General features: G+C 40.5%; 1 protein-coding gene across 1 annotated transcript in view; it reads left to right on the forward strand.

Annotated features, from left to right (window-relative positions):
- The first annotated feature begins 7415 nt into the window (after positions 1 to 7415).
- Positions 7416 to 26450, forward strand: part of crip2 (cysteine-rich protein 2) — a 45023-nt gene continuing 25988 nt past the window's right edge. Inside the window, exon 1 of the mRNA XM_041813220.1 lies at positions 7416 to 7570. Coding sequence (XP_041669154.1) covers positions 7528 to 7570 — 43 coding nt within the window. The 5' untranslated portion in view covers positions 7416 to 7527. The remainder of the gene's footprint in view (positions 7571 to 26450) is intronic.

The raw sequence follows: 26450 nt of genomic DNA on the forward strand, positions 1-26450 counted from the left end.
GAGGTTGATAATTTGGATAAAAACTAGCAGCATCTGAAGCCAAAAAGACTACCCATTGCTTTTTGATTGCTTTAATCAAAATATTTGATTCTTGCCTTGAATGAACAAAAACTTATAAAAACTTGTAATTCTAAAGTTTTATTGATGTTGCTGGTACTGTAAGTGTCCTGAATCTTACTGAACATCAATATAATGAGACTAAAGCAGGACTAGTGATGTATACTGACCTCAATATTAGAATTTAAGATTATTAAGCATTTGTTTTTACAGCTGCATGGACATAATAAATAGAATATTTTTCGTGTTTTTATAACTCATTTGTGCCAGGGCTCAAAAGTGAAGACAGTGTTCATTATGGGGCCACTGTCCGTCTCATTTTGAGACTTTGAAATAAGATACAGCCAGCTTAGTTATCCTCTTCCTCTTATCTAAAAGATAAAGTATCTGTTTATTAAAATCTCACTTGCGTCTGTCCGTCATACAACATATAGCTTATCATCTGCTGAACATGTTTAATCATACCCTGTCTCCAACAGAGCTAAACATAGGCTACTGTTCTTAAAATAATCACCACTGTAGACTGTGTGCTGTGGGAACATTTCAATAATTAATTCAGGCTCTTTTTTCTCTCTCTTACTCAAAGACGGGCACACATGCTCACCAGACACATCACGTGTCATCCATGAAAACAGCGTGTTCTTATATTTTCTGAAATACAACACTGCTGTTGGGGCTCTTTGTAAGGATGTGTTTGTCCACCCTAAATAAAGGCATCAGAGCTCATCAATCTGACCTAAATCATCCAGCTGAATCTCATATACATTCATGTACACTGAAGAAGAAGCAGCATGCTGTGGTCTTCAGGCCGGGTTTGTTCTGTGGGGCTCCTCAGAGGAAAAGATTTGTCACGTGGCTCATTTGGATTATGCGTGATGCACTTGCATCTGTGGAGCCTGAATGTGTGAGTTTGTGCATGCGTTAGAAGGGGGGGAGTGGGATACACAGGAAGGAAGAAGGGGAGGAACTGAATGCAGGGACACTGGATATTCGCTGTCTGGGGCCTGAGGCAGCTCTGGCACCTGTTTGGCCTCAGGGCCCAGCGCTTATATAATGTCATTGGAGTTATGGACAGGTGTGCAACTGAAATTCATGAAGACTCATTGCTGCTGGCTTCTAAGGATCTGACAGTTTAGTATTAAAGGGTCAAGCTTTACAACTGCTGGGGTTAAGCCTGATTTATACTTCTGTGTTAAATTGACACAAGAAAAGACAATACGCCCTGTACGTATGCAACACATAACCTGTCACGCTCTCCCTCAAAATACAACCCCCATTCAAAACAATAACAATACTGATAAAAAATAATCATAAACACATATTCTATTCACTAAAGAACATAAAAAACATATGTTGAAACTGAGACATTTTACTAAATCATTTCATGAAAAACATTTGCTCATTTTGAATTTGATGGCAGCAACACATCTCAAAAAAGTAAGGGCAGGGCAACAAAAGGCTGGAAAAGTAAATGGTACTAATAAAAAACATCTGGAGGAGGATTTCGACACTAATCAGGTTAATTGTCAACAGGTCAGTAACATGACTGGGTATAGAAGGAGCATTTTAGAGAGGTAGAGTCTGTCAGAAGTAAAGATAAGCAGGGGTTCCACAGTCTGCCATAAACTGTCTAAATATTGTGGAACAATTTCAGAAAAATGGGACAATGGGACAATCAATATTGGATGCTGGTGATCTTGGTGCCCTCAGGGGCCACTGCATTCAGAACAGACATGATTCTGTACTGGAAATCACTGCATGGACTCAGGAACACCTCTAGATGTCCTGTTATTGTCTGTTAACACAGTTGGCCATGCCATCATAAACAACAAAGAAGACACATGTAAACAGGACCCAAAAACACCGCCATCTTCTCTGGACCAAAGCTCATTTTACATGGACTGAGGCTAAATGGAAAACTGTTCTGTGGTCAGATGAATCAAAATTTAAAATTCTTTTTAGCCTGTTGACTGAAAGAGAAGAACCATCCAGCTTGTTGTCCTGGCACAGTTTGAAAAGCTGGCATCTCTAATGGTAAAAGAAAAAATCCTCATGCTCTGCCTTAGCTAACTCAGCATCTATACATTCCATCTCCTCAAATGCCTCTTTTCTTGTCTTCTTAGCACTTACCGTAGTAAGTCAACTGCTACTCACTGTTTATCAACACAGTACGCTATGTTTCAATCCCTTTGGTTTCCTGAACACAAACAAGCAGATCATTTAATTTAGCAAGACACTGGCTATATAACTAGCACAGAAGTTGATTCTATTAGCGTTTTGATCAAGTATTGCAGAGCAATGCACACGTATGTAGGGCTCAGAATGATGTTCAATGCAGAATCGGCTTTATAGTGGCATGCTAGTGATGACCAGACTCATTGTGGGTCTGCCATATTAATCATTTCAATCAGCTTTTTGGATGATCTTTCAGTTACAGATCTAACTGCATTGTAAATGTTCCCTGTGCTCCATCACTGGTTGGAATGAGGAGGCCACAGCTTGGTTGTAAAAAACATGAGGTCGTGTATGTCAGTGTGCCAGCTGAAATTTGGCACCATTTGAATAAAATGTGGTGACAGCTGTGGAGGGATTGGCTTATGATGCTACTGCTGTCTAAGGAAGAGGGTAGTAAATATAATACCCTGTTTTTAAAACTGTAATGTTGATTTTTCTGCCTTTGTAGTCCTGAATATAAATGATTACAGTGATTAATTTTTTACTTCCCTCAAATGAATTTTTGCTTGACTGTTTAGTTTGTCTGTTCATAAGCACAAATGCACATATATGAACTCCAGAAATTCTTTTTAAAACTTCAGCTAGGCTGCCCCTAATCTTTTTGAGCTGCTTGTTTACACACGCACCTCACCATATGAGACTTTCTCTGTGAGATGAGGGGGAGGGGACAGAAGGGTAGACGTGGAAGAGGTTGGTTAAAGCCCCACAGTCCAACACTATGATAACAATTCTCACTACTTTCAGTGTTTATTTACATCCAGGTAGTTCCAGTATGTGAATGGAATCACAGGGAATTTTCCTGAATATTTCATTATGTGTTCACACTTTGCTCACCCTGATTTTACACAGAAATGTAAAGGCAGGAAAACCTCCAGGTAAAGTTGGGGCGAGAAATCCTGCTGTTTATGGTATGACCATAAAAAGCAGGTCTGCTGAAGGTAATAAGTAAAAACAACTGTAGTAGTAATAGTTAAAGTTATGTTAATTTGGCCTAAAATCTCGAGGTTTGAAGGGAGTAATCTTTTTACTTATCATACAGAAATTGATGCACCAGAGGCTGACATATTCTTATCTTCGTCCTAAGTCAACTTCAGACACTTAACCTAACTATGAGCATCCTCAGAGTGGCTTTCTTTACACCCTAGCAGTGTTTAACACAGGCTTTAAAGTGGAGCTTTAACTCTAAAGGCAAGCAAAGATACCCCTCTGACATGTCAGGATTATCTTCTCAGAAAAGCTCTGTCAGACCACAGTAGATATAACTGTGTGCTTTTGATTTTTGATAAAGATTAAAATGTGTCACATCTTTATCCTCGTTTCCCACCCTTGGTTCGACTTATTCTAAGTGTATAAAGTTAAGTACTTACATGCTATTAAGCCCCAAGGACCACCTCAGCCTTCCCTCCAACCCTTCTCTGTCTATTCCTGTCTTTTCTCGTGGGGCTGGATGCTTGATCTGCTCTGGGGAAACAGTGAGGATGAGTTAGGAGGGAAACTACTGGCCTGGATGGATATGTCCTCTTCAGTATACCTTGGATTATCAGTTTCCTAAAAGAAATGGTAAATAACTCAGAAATAAAACTGTCACTTTTCATTCATATATCTCTAACCTTAAAGTCTACAAAGTGAACATTTTGCTGAGTCTACAGTCTCTTTTTCTAGTCTCAGGTAAATGTGTTCTGGTACAAAGAAAGGGATAATATACTTCTCTTTTCATCTTTATCTCATGTGTTCATTGAGCCGAGGCTTTCAGAGAACACTGGCCCTTCAGTATCAATTTCCTACCTCCTCTTTGTTCCTGCTCTGTTGTATATTTGACCTTCTCTCCTCTCCTCTTCTCTCCTCTCAGCAGGTTTGACTCTGATTGTGCTCCACAGCAGAACGAGCAGCAAACCTGCAACCACAGCAAACAACTGGAGGTGAAGGGACGATGAACTCATGCCCTTTCTACTTTAACTGTACTTTTGGTAGGGAACTCTGTTAAATATCTCCCTGCTGACAGTTTAAGAGGAGTTTCCATCTAACTGTTGGGCTGATATTTTTTTTTTTTTTTTTTTTTTACTTTTAAGAGATAAGGAGGAACCGGTGCTAATCAGCCACGACACAGATGTGGGAAATACCAGGGTGCTTGTTCCTGGACCGGGATCTGCAAAGTGTCACAAGGCAGACAGTTCAGACAGCACCAATGTGTGAAGGAGATGACCTCAGTCACTCTGACACGGCCTAGCTAGAAAGAGACAGACACACTGCTGGAAGAACTGATAATGTGATGTCAGTTAGCCTTTTAATTAGTCATCACAAGTGTATGCAGCAACGGCTTGTGAGAAATTTAGAAGCTGTGTGTCTGCTACGCCCGTCTCCCTCAGCAGGCTTAATTTGTCACGAAGCCACGAAGCCTCCTTCACTGGAAAGCTGATCCAACCCAGCCACGTTTCTTCTCCTTCCTCCGTTGCCTATAACAAATTCCTACGAGTCACTCACTCTGAATGAGGGCATTGTGATTCGACCAAACACTGCGCCTACTCCTCTTGTGGAAAAACGGAAAAAAAGGAAGTAGGAGTGCATGTGCCACAGTGGACTGCCCAGCCACACAAACCAAAAGCTTTCCCGCCTGGTCTGGGATGGTTATGACAGACTACAGGCTGGCCCATAAGGATAGACGCTGCCTTCAGGTGCTGCATGTAAAACATAACCCTCAAGGACAACTACAGAGATTCTTAAGGCTAGAGTATTCCTGGATGATTTTAGGGTATAAAATCCAACTTTTTCTAGAGAGGATGAGGCAATGAAAATGACAAAAAGTTTAACTGAAAGTAAAAGCAGGACAGGCACCCAAATCCTGCATATTTTCACATTTAAGTAACCAGTCCAGTCGCTGCTTGAGAAGTGAATTCTTTGTGAAAATAATTTTAAAAATATGATGTAGCCTTCCAAAACAAAATGTAAGTGGAGTTTAGGCTGATTTCATGCTTAAAAACTTTAATTTAATTTGGTGAAAACTTGCATCTTAAGGAAGCACAGCCATTACTCATCTTCATTTATGCTCAAGCCACATACTGTAAATAGGCACAGCCACTGTAAAATCAGTCTGTTTGATGCTTTTAATTTTAGGGCATTGCTGTTTGTTTCATTTGTTTATCACGCTAGATAGCAAAAGTGGCCATACTTAGAAAATAATAAAGACACCCATAAGGGTTTATCCAAAGCTCAGTGACTCAAATAAGCTAATGTGGTATGACGCAGACAGCTAGCAGGACCAATCATTCACTCAAATAACCAGGGGTGAGAGGTAACTACATTTACTCAAATTACTGTAAGTGAGTAGCTTTTTATGTACTTGGGGGAAGTATTGTACCAGATAGCCTAATATTTTAAAAAGTGTCAAACCCCCCCCCCCCAAAAAAAACAAAACAAAAACCAAAACAAAACAAAACAAACAAAAAACAACAACTCTTTCCTCTTTCACCTCTTTCCTGGCTTGGTTTTATTTGAGCAGGACAAATATAGGATCCCAGTCTTCATGGGGAATTACCCCGCCCCCTAATGCTACAACAATATAAAATCACAGAGCAGTTCATCTCAGCACAGTCTGTTGTTAACTGATGTCGCTACTTTCATTGAAAGTTAACAGTCAGCTACATGCAGTGTTTTGTTCACTGTGAGGTAAATTTCCCAAATTGATTACAGATCATTGAAAATATCATAACAGAGAGATTTGTGCCAGAAAACAGTAAATTTAATCCCCAACTCGTCGCTCTACTCTGACACAGAGCCAGGCAGCTGTGCTCTGAAGCAGAAGCATTTTTCAAATCTGAGAGGATCGTATTTTTTGTGAGTGAGCGTGGCTTCAGCTCATTCAACTGACACGCCCACACCATCCTAGAGGAGATTTAACTGCCTCATTTTCATTATTTTGAAGCTATATTTTATAAACTTGGAGATGTTTTTCATGACTGAAAGTTGGCCTAGTGGTTCATAAAATAGTAGTCTGTCATAGCACAAACCTAATATAAAGATCTTTTGTTGCTCACTTTAGAGGGACTTTAATGTCTCATTTCAGTTTAAAAAATCTCACAGACAGCTCAGTGGAGAAGTCAAAAGTCATCTAAAACTTGTCTTATCAACCATTCACAGTCTTACCGTTCTCTTATTTCCCTTTCAATCCATAGCAAGTTACTTTTTCCATGGTTAAGTTCATGCCGCAAACTTTGAACTACCTATAAAAGCAGGTCTGCATCTAAACAGGTAGTCAGTTACACATAGCTTAAAATGATAGAAAAGAAAAAAAGTTTAAAATGCAAAAGAGTGGTATTTTTGTATGCAAAAAAAAGAGATGTGATTGACAGAAATGCATCACAGAAAACCTGAGATTAACTGTTGTCAAAGTTTTGAACAGCTAGCTTTTTCAAGTTAAAGTTTAAAAAATAAAGAAAAAGTTTAAATTTAGCTTCTTAGGTTGAGTTTAAAGTCGCCACCTAAGGCATGTTTTTGACCGTTTGCCTCCTTTTTTCAGCCTTGTAGCTGGCTTAAAATACTCATATGTTCAACGTAACGGTAACAACTTCTATAAAAAATCTCTAGAAAAACAGAAATAAATTAAACACGTAATTGAAGTATTTTTTATAAGACAAACTACTTACTAGCTAGCAACTAGCTGAAGGTGTGCTCCTAACTTGAGAGCTTATGTTGCTCCTAGCCCTTGTTCCTGTTGTAGGCACAATAATGAACAATAACGCTACAAATTTAGTGTGGACAACATAAACTGTATCATTCAAATAAATGTATACATTTTAGCCAGTTTTGTACGGAAAAAAATAGAAAGAAACTGATTTAAACAGCAAGATAATCAATAAACACTACATAAGCATGGGTAAACTTTCAGTTTTAAATGCTACAAACTCATATATTTATTTTTAGCGTGTTGCCCATGTTTTTGAACCTCTTTAAACCCCAAATATCAGCAATTTATATAATATTTCAGTCCTTCTAGTGTCGTTTTTTAATCTCACCAACGGCCGTTGAGCGTCGACATTTCCCACAGTACTGAAGGAGGCACGCGGACGGGCATCGTGGCGGGGGGCGGGGCTATGCTAATGAGCAGCCGTTGACTGAATAGATGCTCCCAGCTCCGGGACACTTGCTGTGGAAAGAGGAGACAAGCAACAAGGACGTAGACGGAGAAAGTGCACGGACAAGAAACCAGATCACTTTCACTCGACCCACAACGTCGTAACGATGGCTTCAAAGTGCCCCAAGTGTGAAAAGACGGTGTATTTTGGTGAGTAGCTCCCGCTTTATTCGCTCCCACATTTTTAACACTACTTTTAGGACATGATGGATTTCTCCCGCGCTAGCGTAAAGATGCTACTGACAGGGTATTGATTAATTTGGGACAGCTTGTCCCACTTTTAAGAGGCTGAAGCTCATTAAAATTCAAATAACATGCATCGTTTGCCTGCTTGGTTACACAGGAGTTAATGCCCATTCATTGGGAAAGGCATACGTTTAACAGAACTGTGGTTTAGTCTCATCTATGACCATTGTTTACATCTTCTGAGAGCCTGCTTTTCAGAGGGTCTGCATCTGCACGCACGTATAATTTGTCTGTCTTTTGAATAACATCTAAAGCATATTGTAGACTATTTAAGCCTGTTTTTGACAGCTTGTCAGTAATACCGAATCCTTTAATGTCAATATTGCTTTAGTGCTTGGGTAAACCTGTCATACATTCCCTTCAGGAATTTCTCCCATAAGTACATTTCACAGAGTTACTAAGATTAGGCTTTTCTGTTTTTAAGGGGCAGAGGTGCTGGCTGTGTAAATGATTCACAGAGACGAACTTTGGGGGAACAAAATCTGCAGAGGCAATGCAAATAGAAGCAGATATTTCAACAGATGTTATTTTTAAATGGTTGTAAAGCATACCCCTTCTCTGAGATCCCCACAGAACTAGATGAATGATTTATCTGCTTTTGACACTGATCTGTGCCATTTTAATTTGTTGTGTTTGGTTGTATTCCAAGCTCTGCAGTTGGCTTTTGAGCATATCTGATTCAAGCCCTCGCCAAGAGTGCAGAAGTGCCATATGCTGAGATTGCCCACACGGCAACATCATGCTGCGTCAGTGGGATGAAAACCTGTAAACATGCATCTCTTGCATCCCTTGTAAACAAAGATGGGAGAACAAATCTCCCACTTGAGTCATACTCACCCTTTATATTTACTATGACTGATGTTTACAGTGAAAGATATGCACACAGTGGAGACCGAAGCAGAGGATTAAAGGAGCTCAAGTCCTGAAGATAAACAAAAATTAACATTGCTGCTTTGAATCCGGAGATAACACATGACATACATACAGACTGGTTTATATTTTGGGAACTTTTCCACAGCCCTGTACCCGTGTAATTTTGTGTTTATGTTTGGCTGCATGCTGGGAACAAAAAAAGTGTTCTTCCTCCCTGCACTTCACAGCACACATCAGAGCTGTCACGGGGGTCAGAATCAATTATGTGAGTGGATGGAAGTCCTCTTACGTAACAGGAGTGGCAGCAAACCTCACAGCTGCTGCTCATCCTATGTTTTCCCTCAGAGCCACTGGAATGGAATAATACCTACACAAATAACATTTATTTCCCTCCAACTCAGATTATTTATGCATCTCTGAGTATTCATTTGTGCAGTTGCCTTAATTCACTGCATGCAAGTGAGTCACAGCTCCTGTGTGATTAATGTTATTTTTATGTAACGTGCTGAGCATCATCCTGGCGGGGTTATTTTTGGTTGGGGTGTGTCTATGTAGGGTGGTTAGCGCCCAGGGCTGAGGCCACTTTAAGGATGATGTATAGTTAAAAGGAGCCAGGATGGGTGGATGCAGCTCAGAACAGGGAGGATGGAGAACATGAGGGGAGGCGGATGACAAAATTGAGGTTTCAGTTATTGCGTGTGAGGCTGGGAGTGTGTAACAACAAGACTTAGGAGAGGTAGCGCTGCAGGAATTCAGTGATTAATCTTTGGCCTAATAGAAGACAATAAAGAGCCAACTTTTTTGGTCTTTAGTTAAAATGTTGAGAAACATTTAAAACATTTTCTTGCTTTTGAGTGCTAAATGTGAGGATCAGAGATGTTCAGATACAATTTCCTCCATAATTAGACTTCAGTTGAAGCTGATACCAAATACTCTATTAGGATTTTTTTTCTGCATAAAGCAGGGGCGTCCAAACTTTTTCCACTGGGGGCCACACGCAGAAACATGTAAGGATGGTGGGGCCACTTTTATATACAGTGCTTAACAAATTTATTAGACCACCACCCAAAGTAAGGTTGATGCCACAGCTGCCCTCAATTAACAGCATTGGTAATTACCAAAAATCATTTTTTATGTTTCTGCAATGGTTAATACACCAATATGTAGAAGCTCTTTAACCCAAATGATATTTTTAATGCTAAAATATAATTGTTATCCATTGATTTTCAAATGTACTGAGTTACAAAAAACTGAAAAAATAGTAAAGCACATTATTATTTCTTTATTAATATTTCAAATTATAGTTATTTATTTGCATTCCTGAACAGAAAAATTAGTTTTAGTGGTTGAATGTTAAGCTTGATTCATTTCTGACTTCTCAGAGAAGCCCAGGGAGCCGGCTCAAATTTGGGTGAAAAAAGAAAAGGTGAATTCAGTTTGAAATTCCTCATTCTTGTTCAAAATGGTAAAAGGTCGAGAGCTCCCTGAAAATGAAAGAGTCCGCATTAAAGCACTTTATGATGCTGGATGGTCTCTGAGACAAATATGACAGGTGGTCTAATAAATTTGTTAAGCACTGTATCTCACCTTAATATTAAAGTAAGTAAAACAACCCAGTGTTGGTTCAGATATGCTCAGTGATTGGTATGCTTTAATGGCTAGTTGATGGCTGACAAGACAAATGGCCTATCATTTTAAGGATTTTGGGGAGGCCAGTCAGATTTCAGGGGGCCTTAGTCAGCTCTGGCTACCATTGGCCCCACCCCTGGAACATCATTGGTGCTGCTATTTGCTACTGTAATCCATTCAGGCATTTTAAATCAAGACACTATTCATAGTGTCATCTCAATTTAGTCCTGAAAAAACAGCCATGAATCATCATCAAATGTTTGTTTACATTTAGCATGGTAGCACTGCCTCATGCTGAAACTAAGAAGAATAATACAGTGTAGCACACACTTCATGCTGTATTGAAGGCTATATTTAATTTAATTTAAAGAATTGGGGGGGGGGGGGGGGGGGTAGAGAATACCATGATGGTGACCACCACCTTACTTACTACTTATCTTCCAAGTGCATCCCTGCATGACTTTGACATCCCTAACTGTAGAACAGCATACGTGTTGATGGCTCATTTGTTAATATCTTTAAAAAGAACTGTATTTTTTTCACTTAAACAATTATTAGAATTCCTTAATTTGCTATATAAAATAATTTTTGGTTGGGCCAGTATGCACACAATACATTCACATGTATATGTAATGTAAGAAAAGTTTTCCTACTGTCCAAATTACAGCCTATTCCTTATTCCTTTGCTCCGTCAATTTCACTTTCTTTTAGTATACAGTTTTACACTGAGCACTTTATTTTAAAGGTAGAGAAAATTGTAGTGTGGTGCTTTGCAATTCCAAGCCTTTGACAGCGGTGGGCCAAATCATCCTGTAAGACATACCAAGTACCTGTCAGTCATTTGCCAGTTCCTTGTCCATGTCTACTGGAGCAACAGAAAGGAAACGGAACTGGTAGTCGGGGAAAAAATGTCACATTTAGCTGCGCTGTGCAGAATCACTCGCTGGCTGTTAGGGCATGCTTTTACAGTACACTTTCTGTGAGCACTGAGCTGTTGTTGTTTGTGATTGTTCTGTGATAATTCAGCTGAAAACTGTTGATTTGTTGGAGGAAACCATGGTCATATCAGATTGATTTTATTACACATAACTTTCCGGACACAGATGTTTGAATGGAAAACAAGTCTTGTGAAAAGTGGTACTTTTCATTGAAATTTAAAACAGTAATGAAGAGTTTAGATTTTGGACTGTTGGTAGAGGAGAGCTATCTGAAAAAAACAAGTGTTTCCCATGTACTGTATAAGACATGGATGTTGTCTCAGTGAGGTAACTCTTTGGTTTCTGAAGTGCACTGTTGAAGTCCAGTGGTGGTCCCTATTTTGGAAATGCGGTCTCAGAACTAACTTTTCTTCAACTTAGCAATGGGCCAGAATGTGAAGCCATGGCGGACCCTTTGCCTCCTTCCAAACAGCTTCCTCTCAGTCAGATCAGCACTATTATTAGTTATCTGGAGAGTTTCCCCTATCATTATATTGGGGGGGCACCCTGCCCCCCTTGAAAGTTGAGTTGATTGTATTTAATTCTATTTTCTATACAGCGCCAGATCATGACAGAAGTCATTTAAGGATACCTTTCCTATAGAGCAGGTCTCTACCTTGTCCCTTCATTGAACTAAATAGCCATATGTTATTTATCTTGTTAACAGGAATGCATGTATTTCTGAGTCCTGGTTTTCTGCTTGCTCCTGCTGAATCTATGAGCAGAGGTGAGCTGACCCACATGCTGACTGATCAGAGAGCCCCGCCTCCTCCTCCCCGTGTCAGAGCTGAGGTCATGTGTGTGCTGGGATGCTTTGACTCAGTATCATGAGAGAGAGTTCTCCAATGCAACTAGTTTATCCACTAAACGAGCGCTGAATTATGGCACTAGATTTCAGCAATTGCACACAATTCATTACATTCTCGCAACAAATCTGGCACTTGCATTTCAGGAAAATCCTGCAATTCTCCATATATCATGCTGCAAACTGACAAACCGGTTTGAAATGTGGATAAAATTAGCAACAGTGGGGCTCATATCTGCACCAACTCCCTCTTGATCTTCTCACCACAGCAGGCAGAAATACACATGGCCCCTGACAGGTGTGTGGGGGAAGGTGTGCCTTGAATATTGGAGGGAATCAGTTCCTTTACTGACTAAGACTGAGCGGCCCCTCCGCGGGTCACCTGGCGATCATTATATCATTTTAACATTCATTCATCAGGGATCAATAAACTGGTGGACGACTGTTTTTGTCTTTTTATTCTGCGTGCATGTTTCTCATAGCGCCTGACGATATTGGTGATATCAATGATCATTAAATATGCTCTTAAATAAACCTTGTCCACATGCAGATTACAACAGAAACTCTTCAACCTTTATAAACATAAAAGTATCTTGGCAAAAGATCACACAGGCATAGAGACAACAGGAGGAGATGGAGACATGCAATGTGGGTGGATAATGATAGTGAAGAGAGAGAAAATGAGTAGATAAAGACAGTGGGGACAAACAAATTTCATCATAAATCACATTTACCAAAATACATAATCTTACTTATTATAAATAAACTATGTTACAATAAAATATGTCTTAAATTATTATAAGGTTATTTATTTGTTAAATCTTTCAGATGTCACTCATTTGCATATGCCTTTTTGACAGCATAGGTAAACTTTATACTTAATATTGGTATGATACAGTCCTAAAATTCCTCCTGATGTGACAGGCAGACAAGAAGTTAATTGCATAAATAAATGATTATAGGTAGATAGAATGAATAGTAGATTATTTCAGTTTTCTGTCTAGTATGATAGTATGAAAGCACAAACAGGCAGTTGTGAGAGGAGACCAGACACGGCCATTTATAGACTTGTTATTGGACAGCTGTCATTAAAAGAAACACATGAAGACCATGATTCCTTTACGTGTTTGTGTCAGTGTCCATCCGCCCCCCTAGGGGAAACACTGATCTGTAACTAGAAAGCCTGCTTTACACTTGAGCGTCCAGTCTTCTCTTTGGAGGCTTGCTCTGTTGTGAGCACCATAATTCTGCATGGGTGTGTCCATGTAGCTCTGCAATAATCAACCCAAACGCTTCTCAGCAGTATAGATTTTATGCCAGTTCCTGGTCCCACCTCCGCACATCCTGCTTGATTGTGTACAAGAAACCACAACAACTGAAATCGACAGTTTTCTGTTGGAGTTACTAGATACTGAGCATCAGTCTATTATATTAAAGAAAAAATAGAGAAGAGCTAAGAGGAGATGGAGAATACGGCAACTGAAAGAGACATCTGGATGAGGAAGTGCATGTTAGATGCAGGCAAGTAGATTTGGCTGTTTGCACCACCATCTTTAGCCATTTATCTCACTTCAGGACAGCAGACACTGGTGTGTCTTGAAGTGAGTCTAAGTGTGGTGTGGAAATTTGTACACCCACCATACATTATTACTTTAGCCATACACAAAAATAGATGCTGTAATAAGTATTAAATAGGCTCCTCTGCAGGGATATGAATACGGTGTGCCTTGAGGTTTTGGCTCAATGTTAGGTTTGCCTTAGGCTAGAATGTTTGAAAACCACTGCTCTAGGATACACACAATACGCCTGTTAGCAACTTAGCTCAGTGGACCAATCACAGAGCTTGCCGTTAGCGTCATTTTGACATTAGAGTATGTTGGTTACATGCAAAGGCCTTTGCTTAGAGTTCAGAGTAATGCAGACCTGTGACCTATGCTATGGTGTAGCTTCAACACTGAAGAACAAATCGGGTTTTACATTTCATATAATCAACATGGAAGTGGTTCAGATATTCTTGGAACTAGGCTGTAAACATGGTTCTTTCTTTGATAAGCATTTAAAACTTTCCCTTTTTTCACTTAGTTTTTTTACATTTGAAGTTGCCACTTGGTGTTTCCACCATTTTTTTTGACACATAAGGGCAAAGAAATTAATTAAGAAGTCTCTTGCTCTTACGCCCCTCCACAGGTGGAAGTCGGTGCTCTTAGAGAGGACTAGTAACATACTAGTACAAAATATGTTTTCATAGATACCTTTTCACTAGCAATTCCAAGAAAAAACTACAGTGCACGAGTCCCTTTGATGAAATTCAATCAGGTGTAGAGGACTGACATTTCAACATGCATTGCGTCTTCCTCCAGTAAAGAAATGACTGGGGGAAGACGCAGTATGATGTCAGTCCTCTGCACCTGATGAAATTGCATAAAAGTGACTTGTGTTTCTTCTCTGGTTTTGCTTGTGATTAAAACATCCTTCAAAGAAATCAATTGTTCAGCGATCTAACTGTTGGTGAATTAGCTGTGGAAAGGTCAGAGTGGGAGTACAGTGAGTCCTGTGCTGCTGCCTACATCCAGAAACTCTGGCATGATTTCATAGCAGAATGATCTCTGCAGCTCCACCTACATAAATCCACCTCTCAGCTTTAAGAAACCTTCTGCTGAGGTGGTTTTCAGGTCTGCAGAACAGATAAAATCTGTGGATTTTGGATGTAAAGTGAAAAAAATTCCCTTGCTTCTGATCTACACCAGGACATGTGTTATTGATAGAGAAAATAGTCTATTTCCCGTCCCATTTCGCTCCTGCTTCTGCTTCTTGTGGCGACAGTTGTTACTTGGCGGTGTGCTATTTGGAGCAGTGATTGGCCCACCCTGCATCTGCTGCTCCAGCTGGTGGTGCCCAATATTGGATTTAGCACGAAAGGCTTTTAAACACTTGACTTTGCTGCTCTCTACTTCTGTATGAAAAAAGAAGCATTTCCAAGGGCGACAGTGAGCCACAGTCTGGGAATGAGATTCTTTTGGGTAACGTTTTTTTGTTATTTTCCGTAAGTTTCTTTAATGGACAGCTGTTTTGTGGCGGTTATGGTTCAGTTTCACCACAAATGCGTACTGTAAGGCTGCTGTTTTCTTTGCTTGTGGCGTTTTTACAACCTGAGCTGTGGAAGGAAAGTGTAGCCGATATCAAAAGGAATGTGAACATGTTACTCTTTTAATAGTAGGTTAAGTTGAATTCAAACACCCAAAAGCACATTGCGGCCTTACATCTGTTACTTCCTGCTGTGTGGAGATGCTTAGAATACACCCGGGATGATCGGCTGACCTGAGCAGGCCTCAGTGGAAATCTAACGTTAGCATGTGCATGCAGAAAGCAACAACAGCACAGCTCAGCAAACCTTCCAGCTCCAACGCAGCTGACAGACCAGCCACAGCTCCTGCACAGCACGCCAAATTGCAGCGATGCATCTTTGTGCAGCAAAGTGAATAAGCAACAACTTAATGGGAACTAATGGTGCTCTGCAGTGAGTTTCTCCTTTCTTTCATTCAGCAGTTCCTCTCTTTCCTTCTCCTCAATCACTCGCTCTCTTCCCTCAGGCCACTCTTCTTCTGATTCCCGTGTTTTTTAACCACAAGGACTGGAGGGAAATGGGGTGAGATGGCTCGTCTTTTATTCCAGCAGGGACTCCCAAAGTGCCTCATGCATTATAATGAGAAACGACGTCTCTATTCAAACAAAAGCTCTTTCTGTCTCTGTGCACGTTTGTCCTTCCCTAGACAGAATAACTCCATCCTCTTAGCCCAGCGATGCGTTTCCCACACACCTCTCTCTTACCCCCCAAACATCCTCAACACAAAACCCGTATTTTCTTTACCCCACTCTTCTGTCAACGCTAGAGTACCCAGTTTTCCACTTGGCTGCCCGATGGGCTGTGTGAATGTGCCTTGTCAGTTATGTAACATCATTTCTTGAGTCGATGCCTCTGCTCGCTGCCATTGCATAACCTGCCAGCTACTGTGTGCCACTCAATGAGGGTCCTTTTTCTCTGCCTTTTTGAGGCACAAATATGATCCCTTAATGGAGATGGCATTAAGCTTGGTGCTGAAAGGAAGGCCGTCTCCCTTTTTTCCCAAAACACAGGTGAAACTAGTCTACCTTGCACAGAATGACCTGTTACATAATGCTAAGAGGTATGAAGGAACAAAGCTAATGGCCAATTTGAATGACTAACACTTTGAAGCTGTAATTTCTAATATTTTCAGCATTTTTCATTTATTTTGCAACATTTGCCTCATACAGGTGCACGGCTCTGCAGCAACCAAGTCACATTTCCAATAACATTTTCCTGGAATCATACTCCACAAGAGCAGCAGATTCAATGAGGAAACAGAAAAGCATGACATAAAATGATCTCAGAGGGTTTTGGAATGAAATAATTTAAAATCCCACGCACAAAAAAGGACAGGAAGCAACGCTTGGATGTACAGGATGTGATGTGGAAGACAAAATCCCAGACATGCACGCATTTCATGTGAAGAAGCACTAAACATCAGTCAAGTATTACCAAGCAGTCTTAACGTTCTTAACTCGGTTTTCTTTTTTATTGAAGCAGTATGACATGATGAATCCTCATGGCACATGCTTGTCTCTCTATTTCTTGTCTTTCAAGGGAAGTCATTCGAGGTTTGCCCTTTCAAAGTAAAGGTTACAATTACTGTAAGATCCAGTGTATAAGAAGCACTTTTTAATGCATTTTTCTTTTCATCTAAAAGGTTGAATACACTCTGCTTACTGGTGCACTCAATACCAGTATAAATGCTGAAACATGCACCCAGTGCAGCTGCCACATCACACATTGCACACTACCTGATGCTGTTGAAAACTAGCATTCATTCTATTGTAAGTGGCTGCTTTGTTATTGAAGGTGTGCTAGGATACATAGCAATGCAGACTGGGCAGGTGGTGCCAATTTTTAACAGCTTTTCCCCCTCATTTGGTCATAATCCTGCACCGAAAGAAAGACATGCTACTGCTTGGTAAATAAAACTTTAAAAGTGCTAGTCAGTTTAAAACGACTCATCATTTAAAGGTAATGACATTTCAGTGGAGACAGACACTTTAACTCCTGGGCCGTGGATCTGTACTTCACAACTATACATAGTTGTGGACTAAGTATAGTTGGCTTTCTTGAATGTGATGAAATTTGTCATGCAGGAAGGAAACTTAAACCTCTTTTCCCTCTGTGAGACCCCCTAAATTAGACCGCATCATATACAGGGGTGGCTTGTCTTCTTGATTTAACTGTAAAATTAATAAGCATCCTGTTTTAAAGGAAAATCTCATACCAAGAAAAGGGGTATAAAGTTGTCTAGAGTCTGCAGGTTTTACTCACATATAATGATATTCAGCAGAGTAACATGGACATTAACCTGCAAAGAGGATCCAAAGCTGGTGGTACTAATGCTGCTAGCACTAGCCACATTTTACAAACCAACTTTGCACTGTTACAGTATGAAGTAGGGATGCACAATAGGTACTGTGGTATTGGCATGATATCAATATCAGCAGGTATTAACATTTCTGCAGATATTTGCAGCTGATATTTTGGCTATAAAGTCTACCTATATCGGCCATAGAAACAAATAAGATAGTGTAGTTTAAGGCTGAACCAGCAGAGCTATGGCAGCTGAAGTCTTTTTCTTTATTCACCATTAGTCCTTACACTTTGAAGTGTTAGAAGGACTGAAGTTTTTTCATTTGTTCCTCCTCTAACTTTAAAATTTGTGTTTTAAGGACTGAAATTTAAGGTCTGAACTACATTTAAACATTGGCATTGCCTTAAATTTATTTGTAAATATCTGTGTTTTGGATATCGGCAAAATTCCAATATTGTGCATCCCTAGTATGAAGTTGGTCTGCAGAATGTTTCGACTTGTCTTAAGACTAGGCTGCTAAACACTGTTATAGTTTGTTGTAACTGGATGTGAAACTACTCGCTTCCCTAGTAATAATAATTCTGGAAATGGTGGGAGGTGGTTTTAATCCCTTTCCCTTTTTTTAAGGTGCACTTACATTGGATGTATGAAGTTCCCATGCCTCGTCTGTGTTTAGGTTAACACCATTCACACCTGATAAAGCCTGGCAGATATGGCTAACAGCAAATACAAGGACAAAACTTCCTGTTTGAACTTTCCCCCATGTTATTTTTGATGGATTTGGAAAGAAGATGGGTCAACAGACAAATACATCATTTGGGAACTGGGAAGATGTAAAATACTCAGGTAAAACGCAGTACACCTGCTGGGGAACCAAAAGGGAACAAGAGTAAGCGTTCCGCTATCATGATCCTTTTGAAGCTTTGACAAGTTTTTATCTTTAAGCTCCTGTGTCTTACTTCTGGCTTATGTTGATTTTGTCACCCCCTGCTCACTAAGCCATAACCTAATTTCTTTTTGCTGATCTAAAAAAAAATCTCTCTTCTGTCTTTTACCAGTCAAAAGTATCACCCACTGTGAATCTCTGCAGTGGAAACTGTTAACAAAAGGCTGTTTCAGCTGTAAGGCCGGTTTCACATAAGGGACCTGGGCCTGGATCCAAGTACGCTTGACCCCCAAAGTCTGGGTCATTTGATCAGTGTGAACACAAGCGTACTGTATTTGGGCACCGTGCCCTGGTCTGCTTGTAGAGGTGGTCTTGTGCATGTTTTATGTGGATGCAAAGATGTCAGTGCAACCATGTCCAAGCACAGGCTACTCTGAAAATCTCCTGTCTCTTCAAAAACCATTGCATTCACATATCGTGGACCCATTTTAATGCTCTGATCTGAACAGTAGATGTGGAGGGAACATGATCATTGCTGGTGTCTGCAAATTAGAAAGAATCCATGGCAGCCTGCAGGATGGACTCCACTGTCTGCACAGAGAAGACAGTCCGGTACCTCTACCTTTTTATTGATGGAATTGCAAACCAACTACATGCATGCAGACACCTAAAGTATGAGGCAGAATGCATGCACAAGTGTGCTCAAGCATGGAGTGATGTGAAAGCAGATCAGCAGGGGAGAGAGGAGGGTGAGCAATCATGCTCGGATATAGTACAAAACAGTTGTACCTTATGTGAAAGCTCCATAACACACTTATACGACGCTAGGTATCAGCTGCCTTTCATGATTCATTTGAAAGAACATTATAAGCCTTATAGTGCTTGTCGAGAATTAGGTTTTTCTGGATCTACTACATACTTTAGGTCCAACTGATGCAGTCTTATTGAGGAGAATCTGCAATGAAACTTGGAATCTGTACAACCAGGCTCAAGAGGAAGTGAAACTTGATTTAGTGAAGGCCGAATATGTCGTTTACATTACATGCAATGTACTTGATGTGCAAAAGAAGCTTTCAGAAGCACCTTTCAGGCATGAATACAGGACAATTTCTATGCACTTTCAGGACCTCAAGGTTCTGACATTGTCTGAGTAATCATGAGAAACTTTCATTTCAACTCTCACAACCTTAAATATGAAGTAGCACATGCCAAAGGAGGGAAAATGGTCTCCCTTAATCACAGCTTTCTTTGTTGGTATCATTCCAACATGTACATGGACCTCATTCACATGCAGGCTCATCTTCACTTCTTGCTGACTCCTCCCTACGCATCAGGCAGGAAAAAGTCCGCCTAAGTAGAGGTGGATGGATGTAGATGTTTGCAGTCAAACATAAAGCCCAGCTTGACAAGTCAGCACAGATTATGACTACATTTTTTTAATTTAGAAACTTCCAAGTTTTGCCTCTGAAAGGGAACTTCTTTACTTAACCATGATCTCATGTACACATGGTCAGTTTTGTTTTCCCCCCTGACGAGACTCAGATGATTTCACTTAGAGTTGTCTGTGCGTTTGTACATTTTATGCCTCTGTCATATGATGTCTACCCCTCCAGGTCTGATTATCCAATTACTACTGGCTTCTTCTGAAGGTGCTATGCTAGTGTTACAGTCCTTCTTCCTCTTTTGAAGACACGGTCCACTTCTCTGGAAGTAGTCATGCAGAATAGATCATTTTGAAGTCCCTCGTAGCCGGGACACGGTGTCCTGATCATTTAGGGATGAGGTGCATTGTGGGGTTCACAGAGGGCGAGCATGTCGCTGAGGCAAGGACTGTAGAGCAGCAGCGAGCACTCTGCCTGCGGCTCCTCTGACCAGCGTAGACAGGATGCGAGTTAACTGCAGCCCATTTACGTCAGCTGGGCAGATTCACGAGGCCGCGCTCTTTTATTCACAGAGGGAGAAACGGGGGGAGAGAGACAGAGAGCCCAGGGAGGAAACCTCGCCTTGGCTGAGGCGACAGACGACCTCCAGAGCAAAGTTTTGCCTCTGGGTTGCATCAGCCACAGCCAGAGAAGGATCCCAATTCATGTTTCCTAGTTCCTCTTCAGGCATTAGACTCCACCCTGCACAGTCACTGTAGCAGCAGAGAAACATGACAGTGAACCAATCAAATCTAATGCTTAACGCACCACTGCCAGGGTCAGATCACTTTTATTGTCCCTAAGAGCCAGCTGAGGATGACCTTTTTAAAAGTCTATTATCACTGATGATATGCCGTTCTTTAAAATCTGGGCCTATGAATCTCTGACAGTCATTTAAATATCAGAATACACAATAGATGACAAGATGTGGAATGGTTAGGCAGGAATGCTAAGGTTTGTCTGTTTCAAGTTTCCTAAAATCTCTTTTTGCTCCACTTTCCATTTTATGTTTTTATAAAAGAATCAAAACAGTTGCTCACACATAAAAGACATCAATTATAAAGTAAAATTGTGTTCTGCATTGAGGAAAGGAAAATGTTCCAACATTTAAAAGTGAAAGCCCAATGATAAATATATAAAAATAAGCTGCATGTTTAAAGTTAGCAATAGGAACTTGAAATTGCAGAGAGAACTGTCTGTCTGTAGTTAAACACCTCACACGCAATTTTTGGAAATAAGAGAATAAGAAAGGGTTGCATGGAAGTGCGGTGGTTAGCATTAATGCCCCACAGCATTACAGGTTCCTGTCTTTTTTTTTCCTGGTTGGATGGGGCTTTTCTGTCTTGATCTCTACCCCATGCATGTGTGGGTTTTCTCCACATATCCTTTTCATTTCACAGCCCACAAAATATGCTGGTGGCTCTAAATTGACCATCAATGTGAGTGTGCATGGTTGTTTATATGTCAGTGCGGTGAATGATTGTCGACCAGATCGCCCCCAGCCCCTGCATCCTTGAATAGGACAAGTCGTATAGATGGATGGATGGAAAAACAAAAAATTTCAAGAATGATTTGATTTTTGTTGCTGTGGTATTGTAACAGGCATCAGTGTTATTTTGTTTTAAAAAAAGAATCAATAATTTAAAAAAAAAATGTATTATGACAACCCTACTTTGGTACGACTCATAAAGCCTTGCTTTGCATTATACATTAAGGATGTACAATATATATATATATATGTTTTTTTTAAAGATTTATTTTTGGGCTTTTTAGTGCCTTTGTTTGACAGAGGAGGGTAGTGGATAGAGTCGTAATTGGGACAAGAGTGGGGAGAGACATGCGGCAAAGGACCACAGGCCGGATTCGAACCCGGGCTTCCTGCGTACATGGGTCACGCCTTAGACTGCTAGGCTACAGGCCATCTGTGCGTCCAGGGATGCACAATATTATCTGCGTGGTATCAGTATCAACAGATATTATCTTGAAAAGCTAACTGTCAGTATCGGCAGATATGAACATTTTCACTGCTATTTATAACTAATATATTGGCTGTGAATATGGGCCTAAATCCACTGTAAACTGCAATCCACTTTGCGGCAGTAAATTTTTTTTTATTAGTAGTTAATAATTGGCACTTATTGCTGTTATTTCTATTGATGGTGTGGCTGTGATGGGATCCCCCTCTCTTTCCACAAGCCTATGTGTAGAGTATTAAGCAGGAACAGCACATGTTCCTGCTCTTATTATGCTGATAAGGAAAGCATAAGGCAGAGACAGACAGCAAAAACCCCAGAGCTGAGCAGGCATCAGTGACAGCAGAATGACACTGATAAAATCAGAAGCAGAATAAAGGAGGAACTGGGGTGGAGGAGGGTTGCAAGAGCAGCTTGCAGAGCGCAGCCAGGCTAGAGCAGTTTAAATAAGGCAGCATCTAATACCGTGCTCAGAGTGAATCAGCTGGTCGTCAGCTGATGAGGGCTTGCATGGCAGAGCTTGACTCCGTGGCCCTAACGCTATACACTCGATTTTTTTTATACCATTGCAACAAAGCAGATGTCTGTGTACCCAGTGTTGGGTAATTTTTTTTCTTCTTTTAGGATCAAAAATCGCAGCGCAACTCCTTTACTCTGTCACATATACTTTGGCAAAGTTTGAATACTGTAAATGTCTGTACTTTCAGATGCTGTCTTTCACAACCATAAGAGAGAAAGTTTCATTGAAGAAGTGCAATTGAGAAAGTATCCAAGTATTGACGCCCTTAGTTTGTACAAAGAGCAATCGTTGCACATGAAAATAAAAGATCCATTATGTAATTTGGCGTAATGATGGGGATTTTTAATGAAGCTTTGTCTCTGCTGTCAGTAACACTTAATGCTGCACTTCCATTTGTGATCAGTGAGCGTTCTTAATGCTCGGCTTCCTCCTTAGCTCAGAGTTACTTCCCTGGGTGAGGCTGACTGCCCCTGTGTGCCCGGTTGAATGGCCATTGTCTGTGAGTGAAGTAAAAGGTCACAAGTCCTTGAGGGTGTTTGTACTCCTGAGATCCAAATCATTAGAGGATGCAGAGAAGGAAACACAGGCACCTTGTTTTTTCCTCTCTTACAGACTTTTTACGATTCTCTAGAGATTTGAGCCCGCTCTTTTTCTTTCTTTCTTTTCTCCTTCATTTCGTCCCCACCTCGCCTTTTGGGCCTTCAGTCAGTCAGGTGTTTGAAGATTATTAGGACGTGCTGTTATCTCTGCTGTGACTGAAAACACCCGCACAGACTCAGCTGTCAAAGCTAGACCGAGGGAACGAGAACAAGCACTGAGAGAGGGCAGTGTGTTTCTGAGCGTGTGTTTTGGACGGGTGTATCGTAGAAAGAGCTGAACAGATGGGTCCACATATTAGCAGAGGGTGTAACAGAGCAGAATGCAGCCAACTGTGATTTAGAGATATTTACAATAACATGGATTACATCAGAACATTATGAAGTTGTTTACGAGCTTTGGATTTGATCCACTTAACATCAGCGTCATCGCTGACAAACTGATTGAGAATGTAAGCGCAAATTGTGCATTTTTACAAAGATCAGGGTCTTTAAGGATAATTCCTCTCTTCTGCTTCATTAAAGCGTGCTACATTGATGCATACTCCTCTTTAAGGTGTTAAACAAGCACAAACTTCAGCCTTTACACTTGTTCCTAACTTTATCTCCTCTGCAGCACGCTGAACGCCATCCATGGCGTACTCCTCTTTGCACCCTGATTGAATTAGTGAGAGATAAGAGAGGCGATTTCACAGTCCTAACCATTGATGGGACATTCCTGCTGCTTTGCATCCTGGGAATTCAGCTGTATTTGTTGTTCATTGCTTGTTTATCTGCTCTGACTTCTGAGGCTTTAATTGAAACAGAGGAGATGGATTTCCTCCTGACTCGGCATGAGTCTCTGACCATCGCTGCTTCCCTGTGCTGGGCCACAGCTGCCCCGTCACTGCCGATAATGAAGCGGCCTCAATTAAGAGATTTGGAGAAACGGCCCGTTAGTGTTTTCCCTCTGGAGGCCCCTTGTTAGACCTCTGATTTTACAGAGTGTTCTTGGCCCGTTTGTTTTAGCCTGCTCCCATGCTGCTCCTCTTTCAGGAGCATGATTGGTTTCCCTCTTAATATGATCTGAAGTAATTGAATCAAGCTCCAATATAAACTAAATAAATCAAGTTAGAGCCTGCATGAAGTTCTCTGATGTATCTTCATCCTTTTGCAAGCAGAACTGATACTCTGAGCGACTGGAAAATCACGAGTCATCCCTTTTACCCATTGCATTAGATGTCTTATGATTCTTATTTCTTAGGAATAAAATTACATTTCTGACCATCAAAGACTGAAACCAAACATATTCAAAGGTTTTGTGTCATCTACTGATAGATTTGTACCTTATGTTGATCAAAATGTTCTTAGAAACAATCAGAAAAGAGGAATGAAAAAGCAAATTGAGGAAAAAAGGCGCTTTTTTTATCATCAGGGAAAACACAACACTAAACTGCATTTATGTGATGTTGCCTCTTGATTCCTAATGCTCTGATCTGTTTGTAATGCTTTGTTTTCGTTGGGCGTCAAATCAATTTAGCTGCATTAAAACCTGTTTGGTAAATGGCATTGGCTCCACCATGCTGATGTGGGTGTGGTGCAGCAGCTCAGGTTGTGTTTCTGCATGTCAGGTTGGTGGAGTGAACACTTTCTGTAGCCACATTTACATAAACCCATGCTTATGTTTCTTCATATCTTTGATTCATTAACAGCAGTTTTCCTGTGACTGACGTGCAGAAACAGACCTCTTCATAATCACAACAACACTCCAAAGCATGTTGAGCCTCGCCTCCCTCCCTCTGATTAATGTTCAGCAACATCAGTGAAAGCCAGCTCTGGTAAACACCGAGGCTAAATGAGTGAGAAGAGGAGTCAGCAGCAGTGATGTAAACCATATTGACAATGCAATCAGAGAACACGAGCAGACTGAAGAGCTTAGAGCTGGAATTTACAAATGAAGTTAAGCTGCTTACTCTGGTGCAGGTATCATATGGTTATGATCTTGACTTCTGACCTGGCTGGAGCTCAGTGTTAGAGCAGTTACACGGTCTGTCAGTCAGAAATTAAAATGAATAAGGGCTTTTATTTTGTCCTTTGCTTCCTGTACAGAAAATTGCATTTCACTTCTAAATGAAAAGTGTTAAATCCTTACGATCTTCTTCATCCCTGCAGCAGTGAAAAAGGCATTTATATTTAACATGAAAGAAAATCCAGTGGAAACTACATGGTTAAGGAAATGCTGACTTCTTTTCCTCCATTGGCTGACATCAGAGCATTTAAATGTGAAGCTTTTAAAGCTTCAATCCTACTTTCATCCCTTAGATATTCTCTAACCATTCCAACTACTGAGTGCCTGACTAATAATTTAACTGCTGACATTACTCAAAGTTAAAACTTAATTTTTAAATGCTTTACAGAGTAACAAGTGCATTTGTAATTGCTTTGAGCTATTACACTTTAACCGACACTTCAGACCTTTTGAGAGCGTCGAGCTTTCAAAAATATGAAAAATGCCCCAGTTTGCTCACCCCATTCAGTCAGTAGGATCGGGTGGAATCGTATCCCAGGGTATTTAGAAACAGTCACAGGACTGCTTTAATTTTGCCCATATTAATAATGAATGCCTTCAGAGTGTGTCTGTTTCCAGCAGCAGCACTAACAGTGTTTAAGGATGCTGGAAAAGTGATGAGAAAACTCCTGTAGGGCTATTCTGTCAAATCAATAAACTATCATAAAAGCATGCCCTATTTACATGGGCTCATAAATTATGTAATGACACCATCCTGTGATCCTAAAGTCGTACTGTAACGAGCACTGCCTGACATAATGTGATCTACTGTAATGCAGTATTTAAAAACGCCTCTTCTTTCTGGGAGGAAATCAGAAATTTAACCAAATGCTTTAAACTCAACTCCCAGCAGGACAGAGTTTACTGATGTGGCACATGCACTGAGCTGTCTCTAGGTTTAAATCAAATCACTAAACACATTTCATCACCCTGTCAGACTGAGCAGCATACCCAGCCTCTGACATAAAGCTCATGGATGTTAACACAACTAACAGAAGACATAAGTTACAGATGAAGTTTATGAACAGTTAAAATTACCTCTAGCAATCCTGTAATATCCTTGCACAGCAGATCGATTGACCAGACTCAATGTCTGTTCTCAGGTAAATCTTGCAAAGTTCCTGCCTGAAATAATTGTGCCAGGTCTGTGAAGGGACCTAGGAAAACAAGATGTCAGCTGTGAGGTTCACAAGGTTTAGTTGTACCAGAAGCCGGTTTATTCAATGGCTGCTGCCGATATAGCAGTAAGCTCTGATGTAGCTTAAATCTAGCTGTAGTTTTGTCAGAACTGGATAGTTCTTTATTAAAACAAAAGCAAAGAGAAAGATGAGAAAGTTGTTTTTTCACTTTTCTCGACTGGCTTTGGTATGAATTTTATCCACCAACAAGCTCTTAGTCGCCTGTTGAGCACAGGCTAGTACTGGAGCTGTGCAAGTCTACTACCCCATTTTGTCCTGTTGCTCTGACTGGCCCGTAATTATATGACAGACAAACGTTCGTCCAATCACCTTCAGAGATTTTTTTGAAAATCCTGCACTTTACAAACGCTTTCTATGGGAGGTTTCCTGGAGAAATATGAAATATATGTCATGCAATGGAGATTTGTAGAGTTGGTTAAAGATGCATTT

Source organism: Cheilinus undulatus, linkage group 18 (assembly GCF_018320785.1).
Source record: "Cheilinus undulatus linkage group 18, ASM1832078v1, whole genome shotgun sequence".
In the NCBI taxonomy this organism is placed as follows: Eukaryota; Metazoa; Chordata; class Actinopteri; order Labriformes; family Labridae; genus Cheilinus; species Cheilinus undulatus.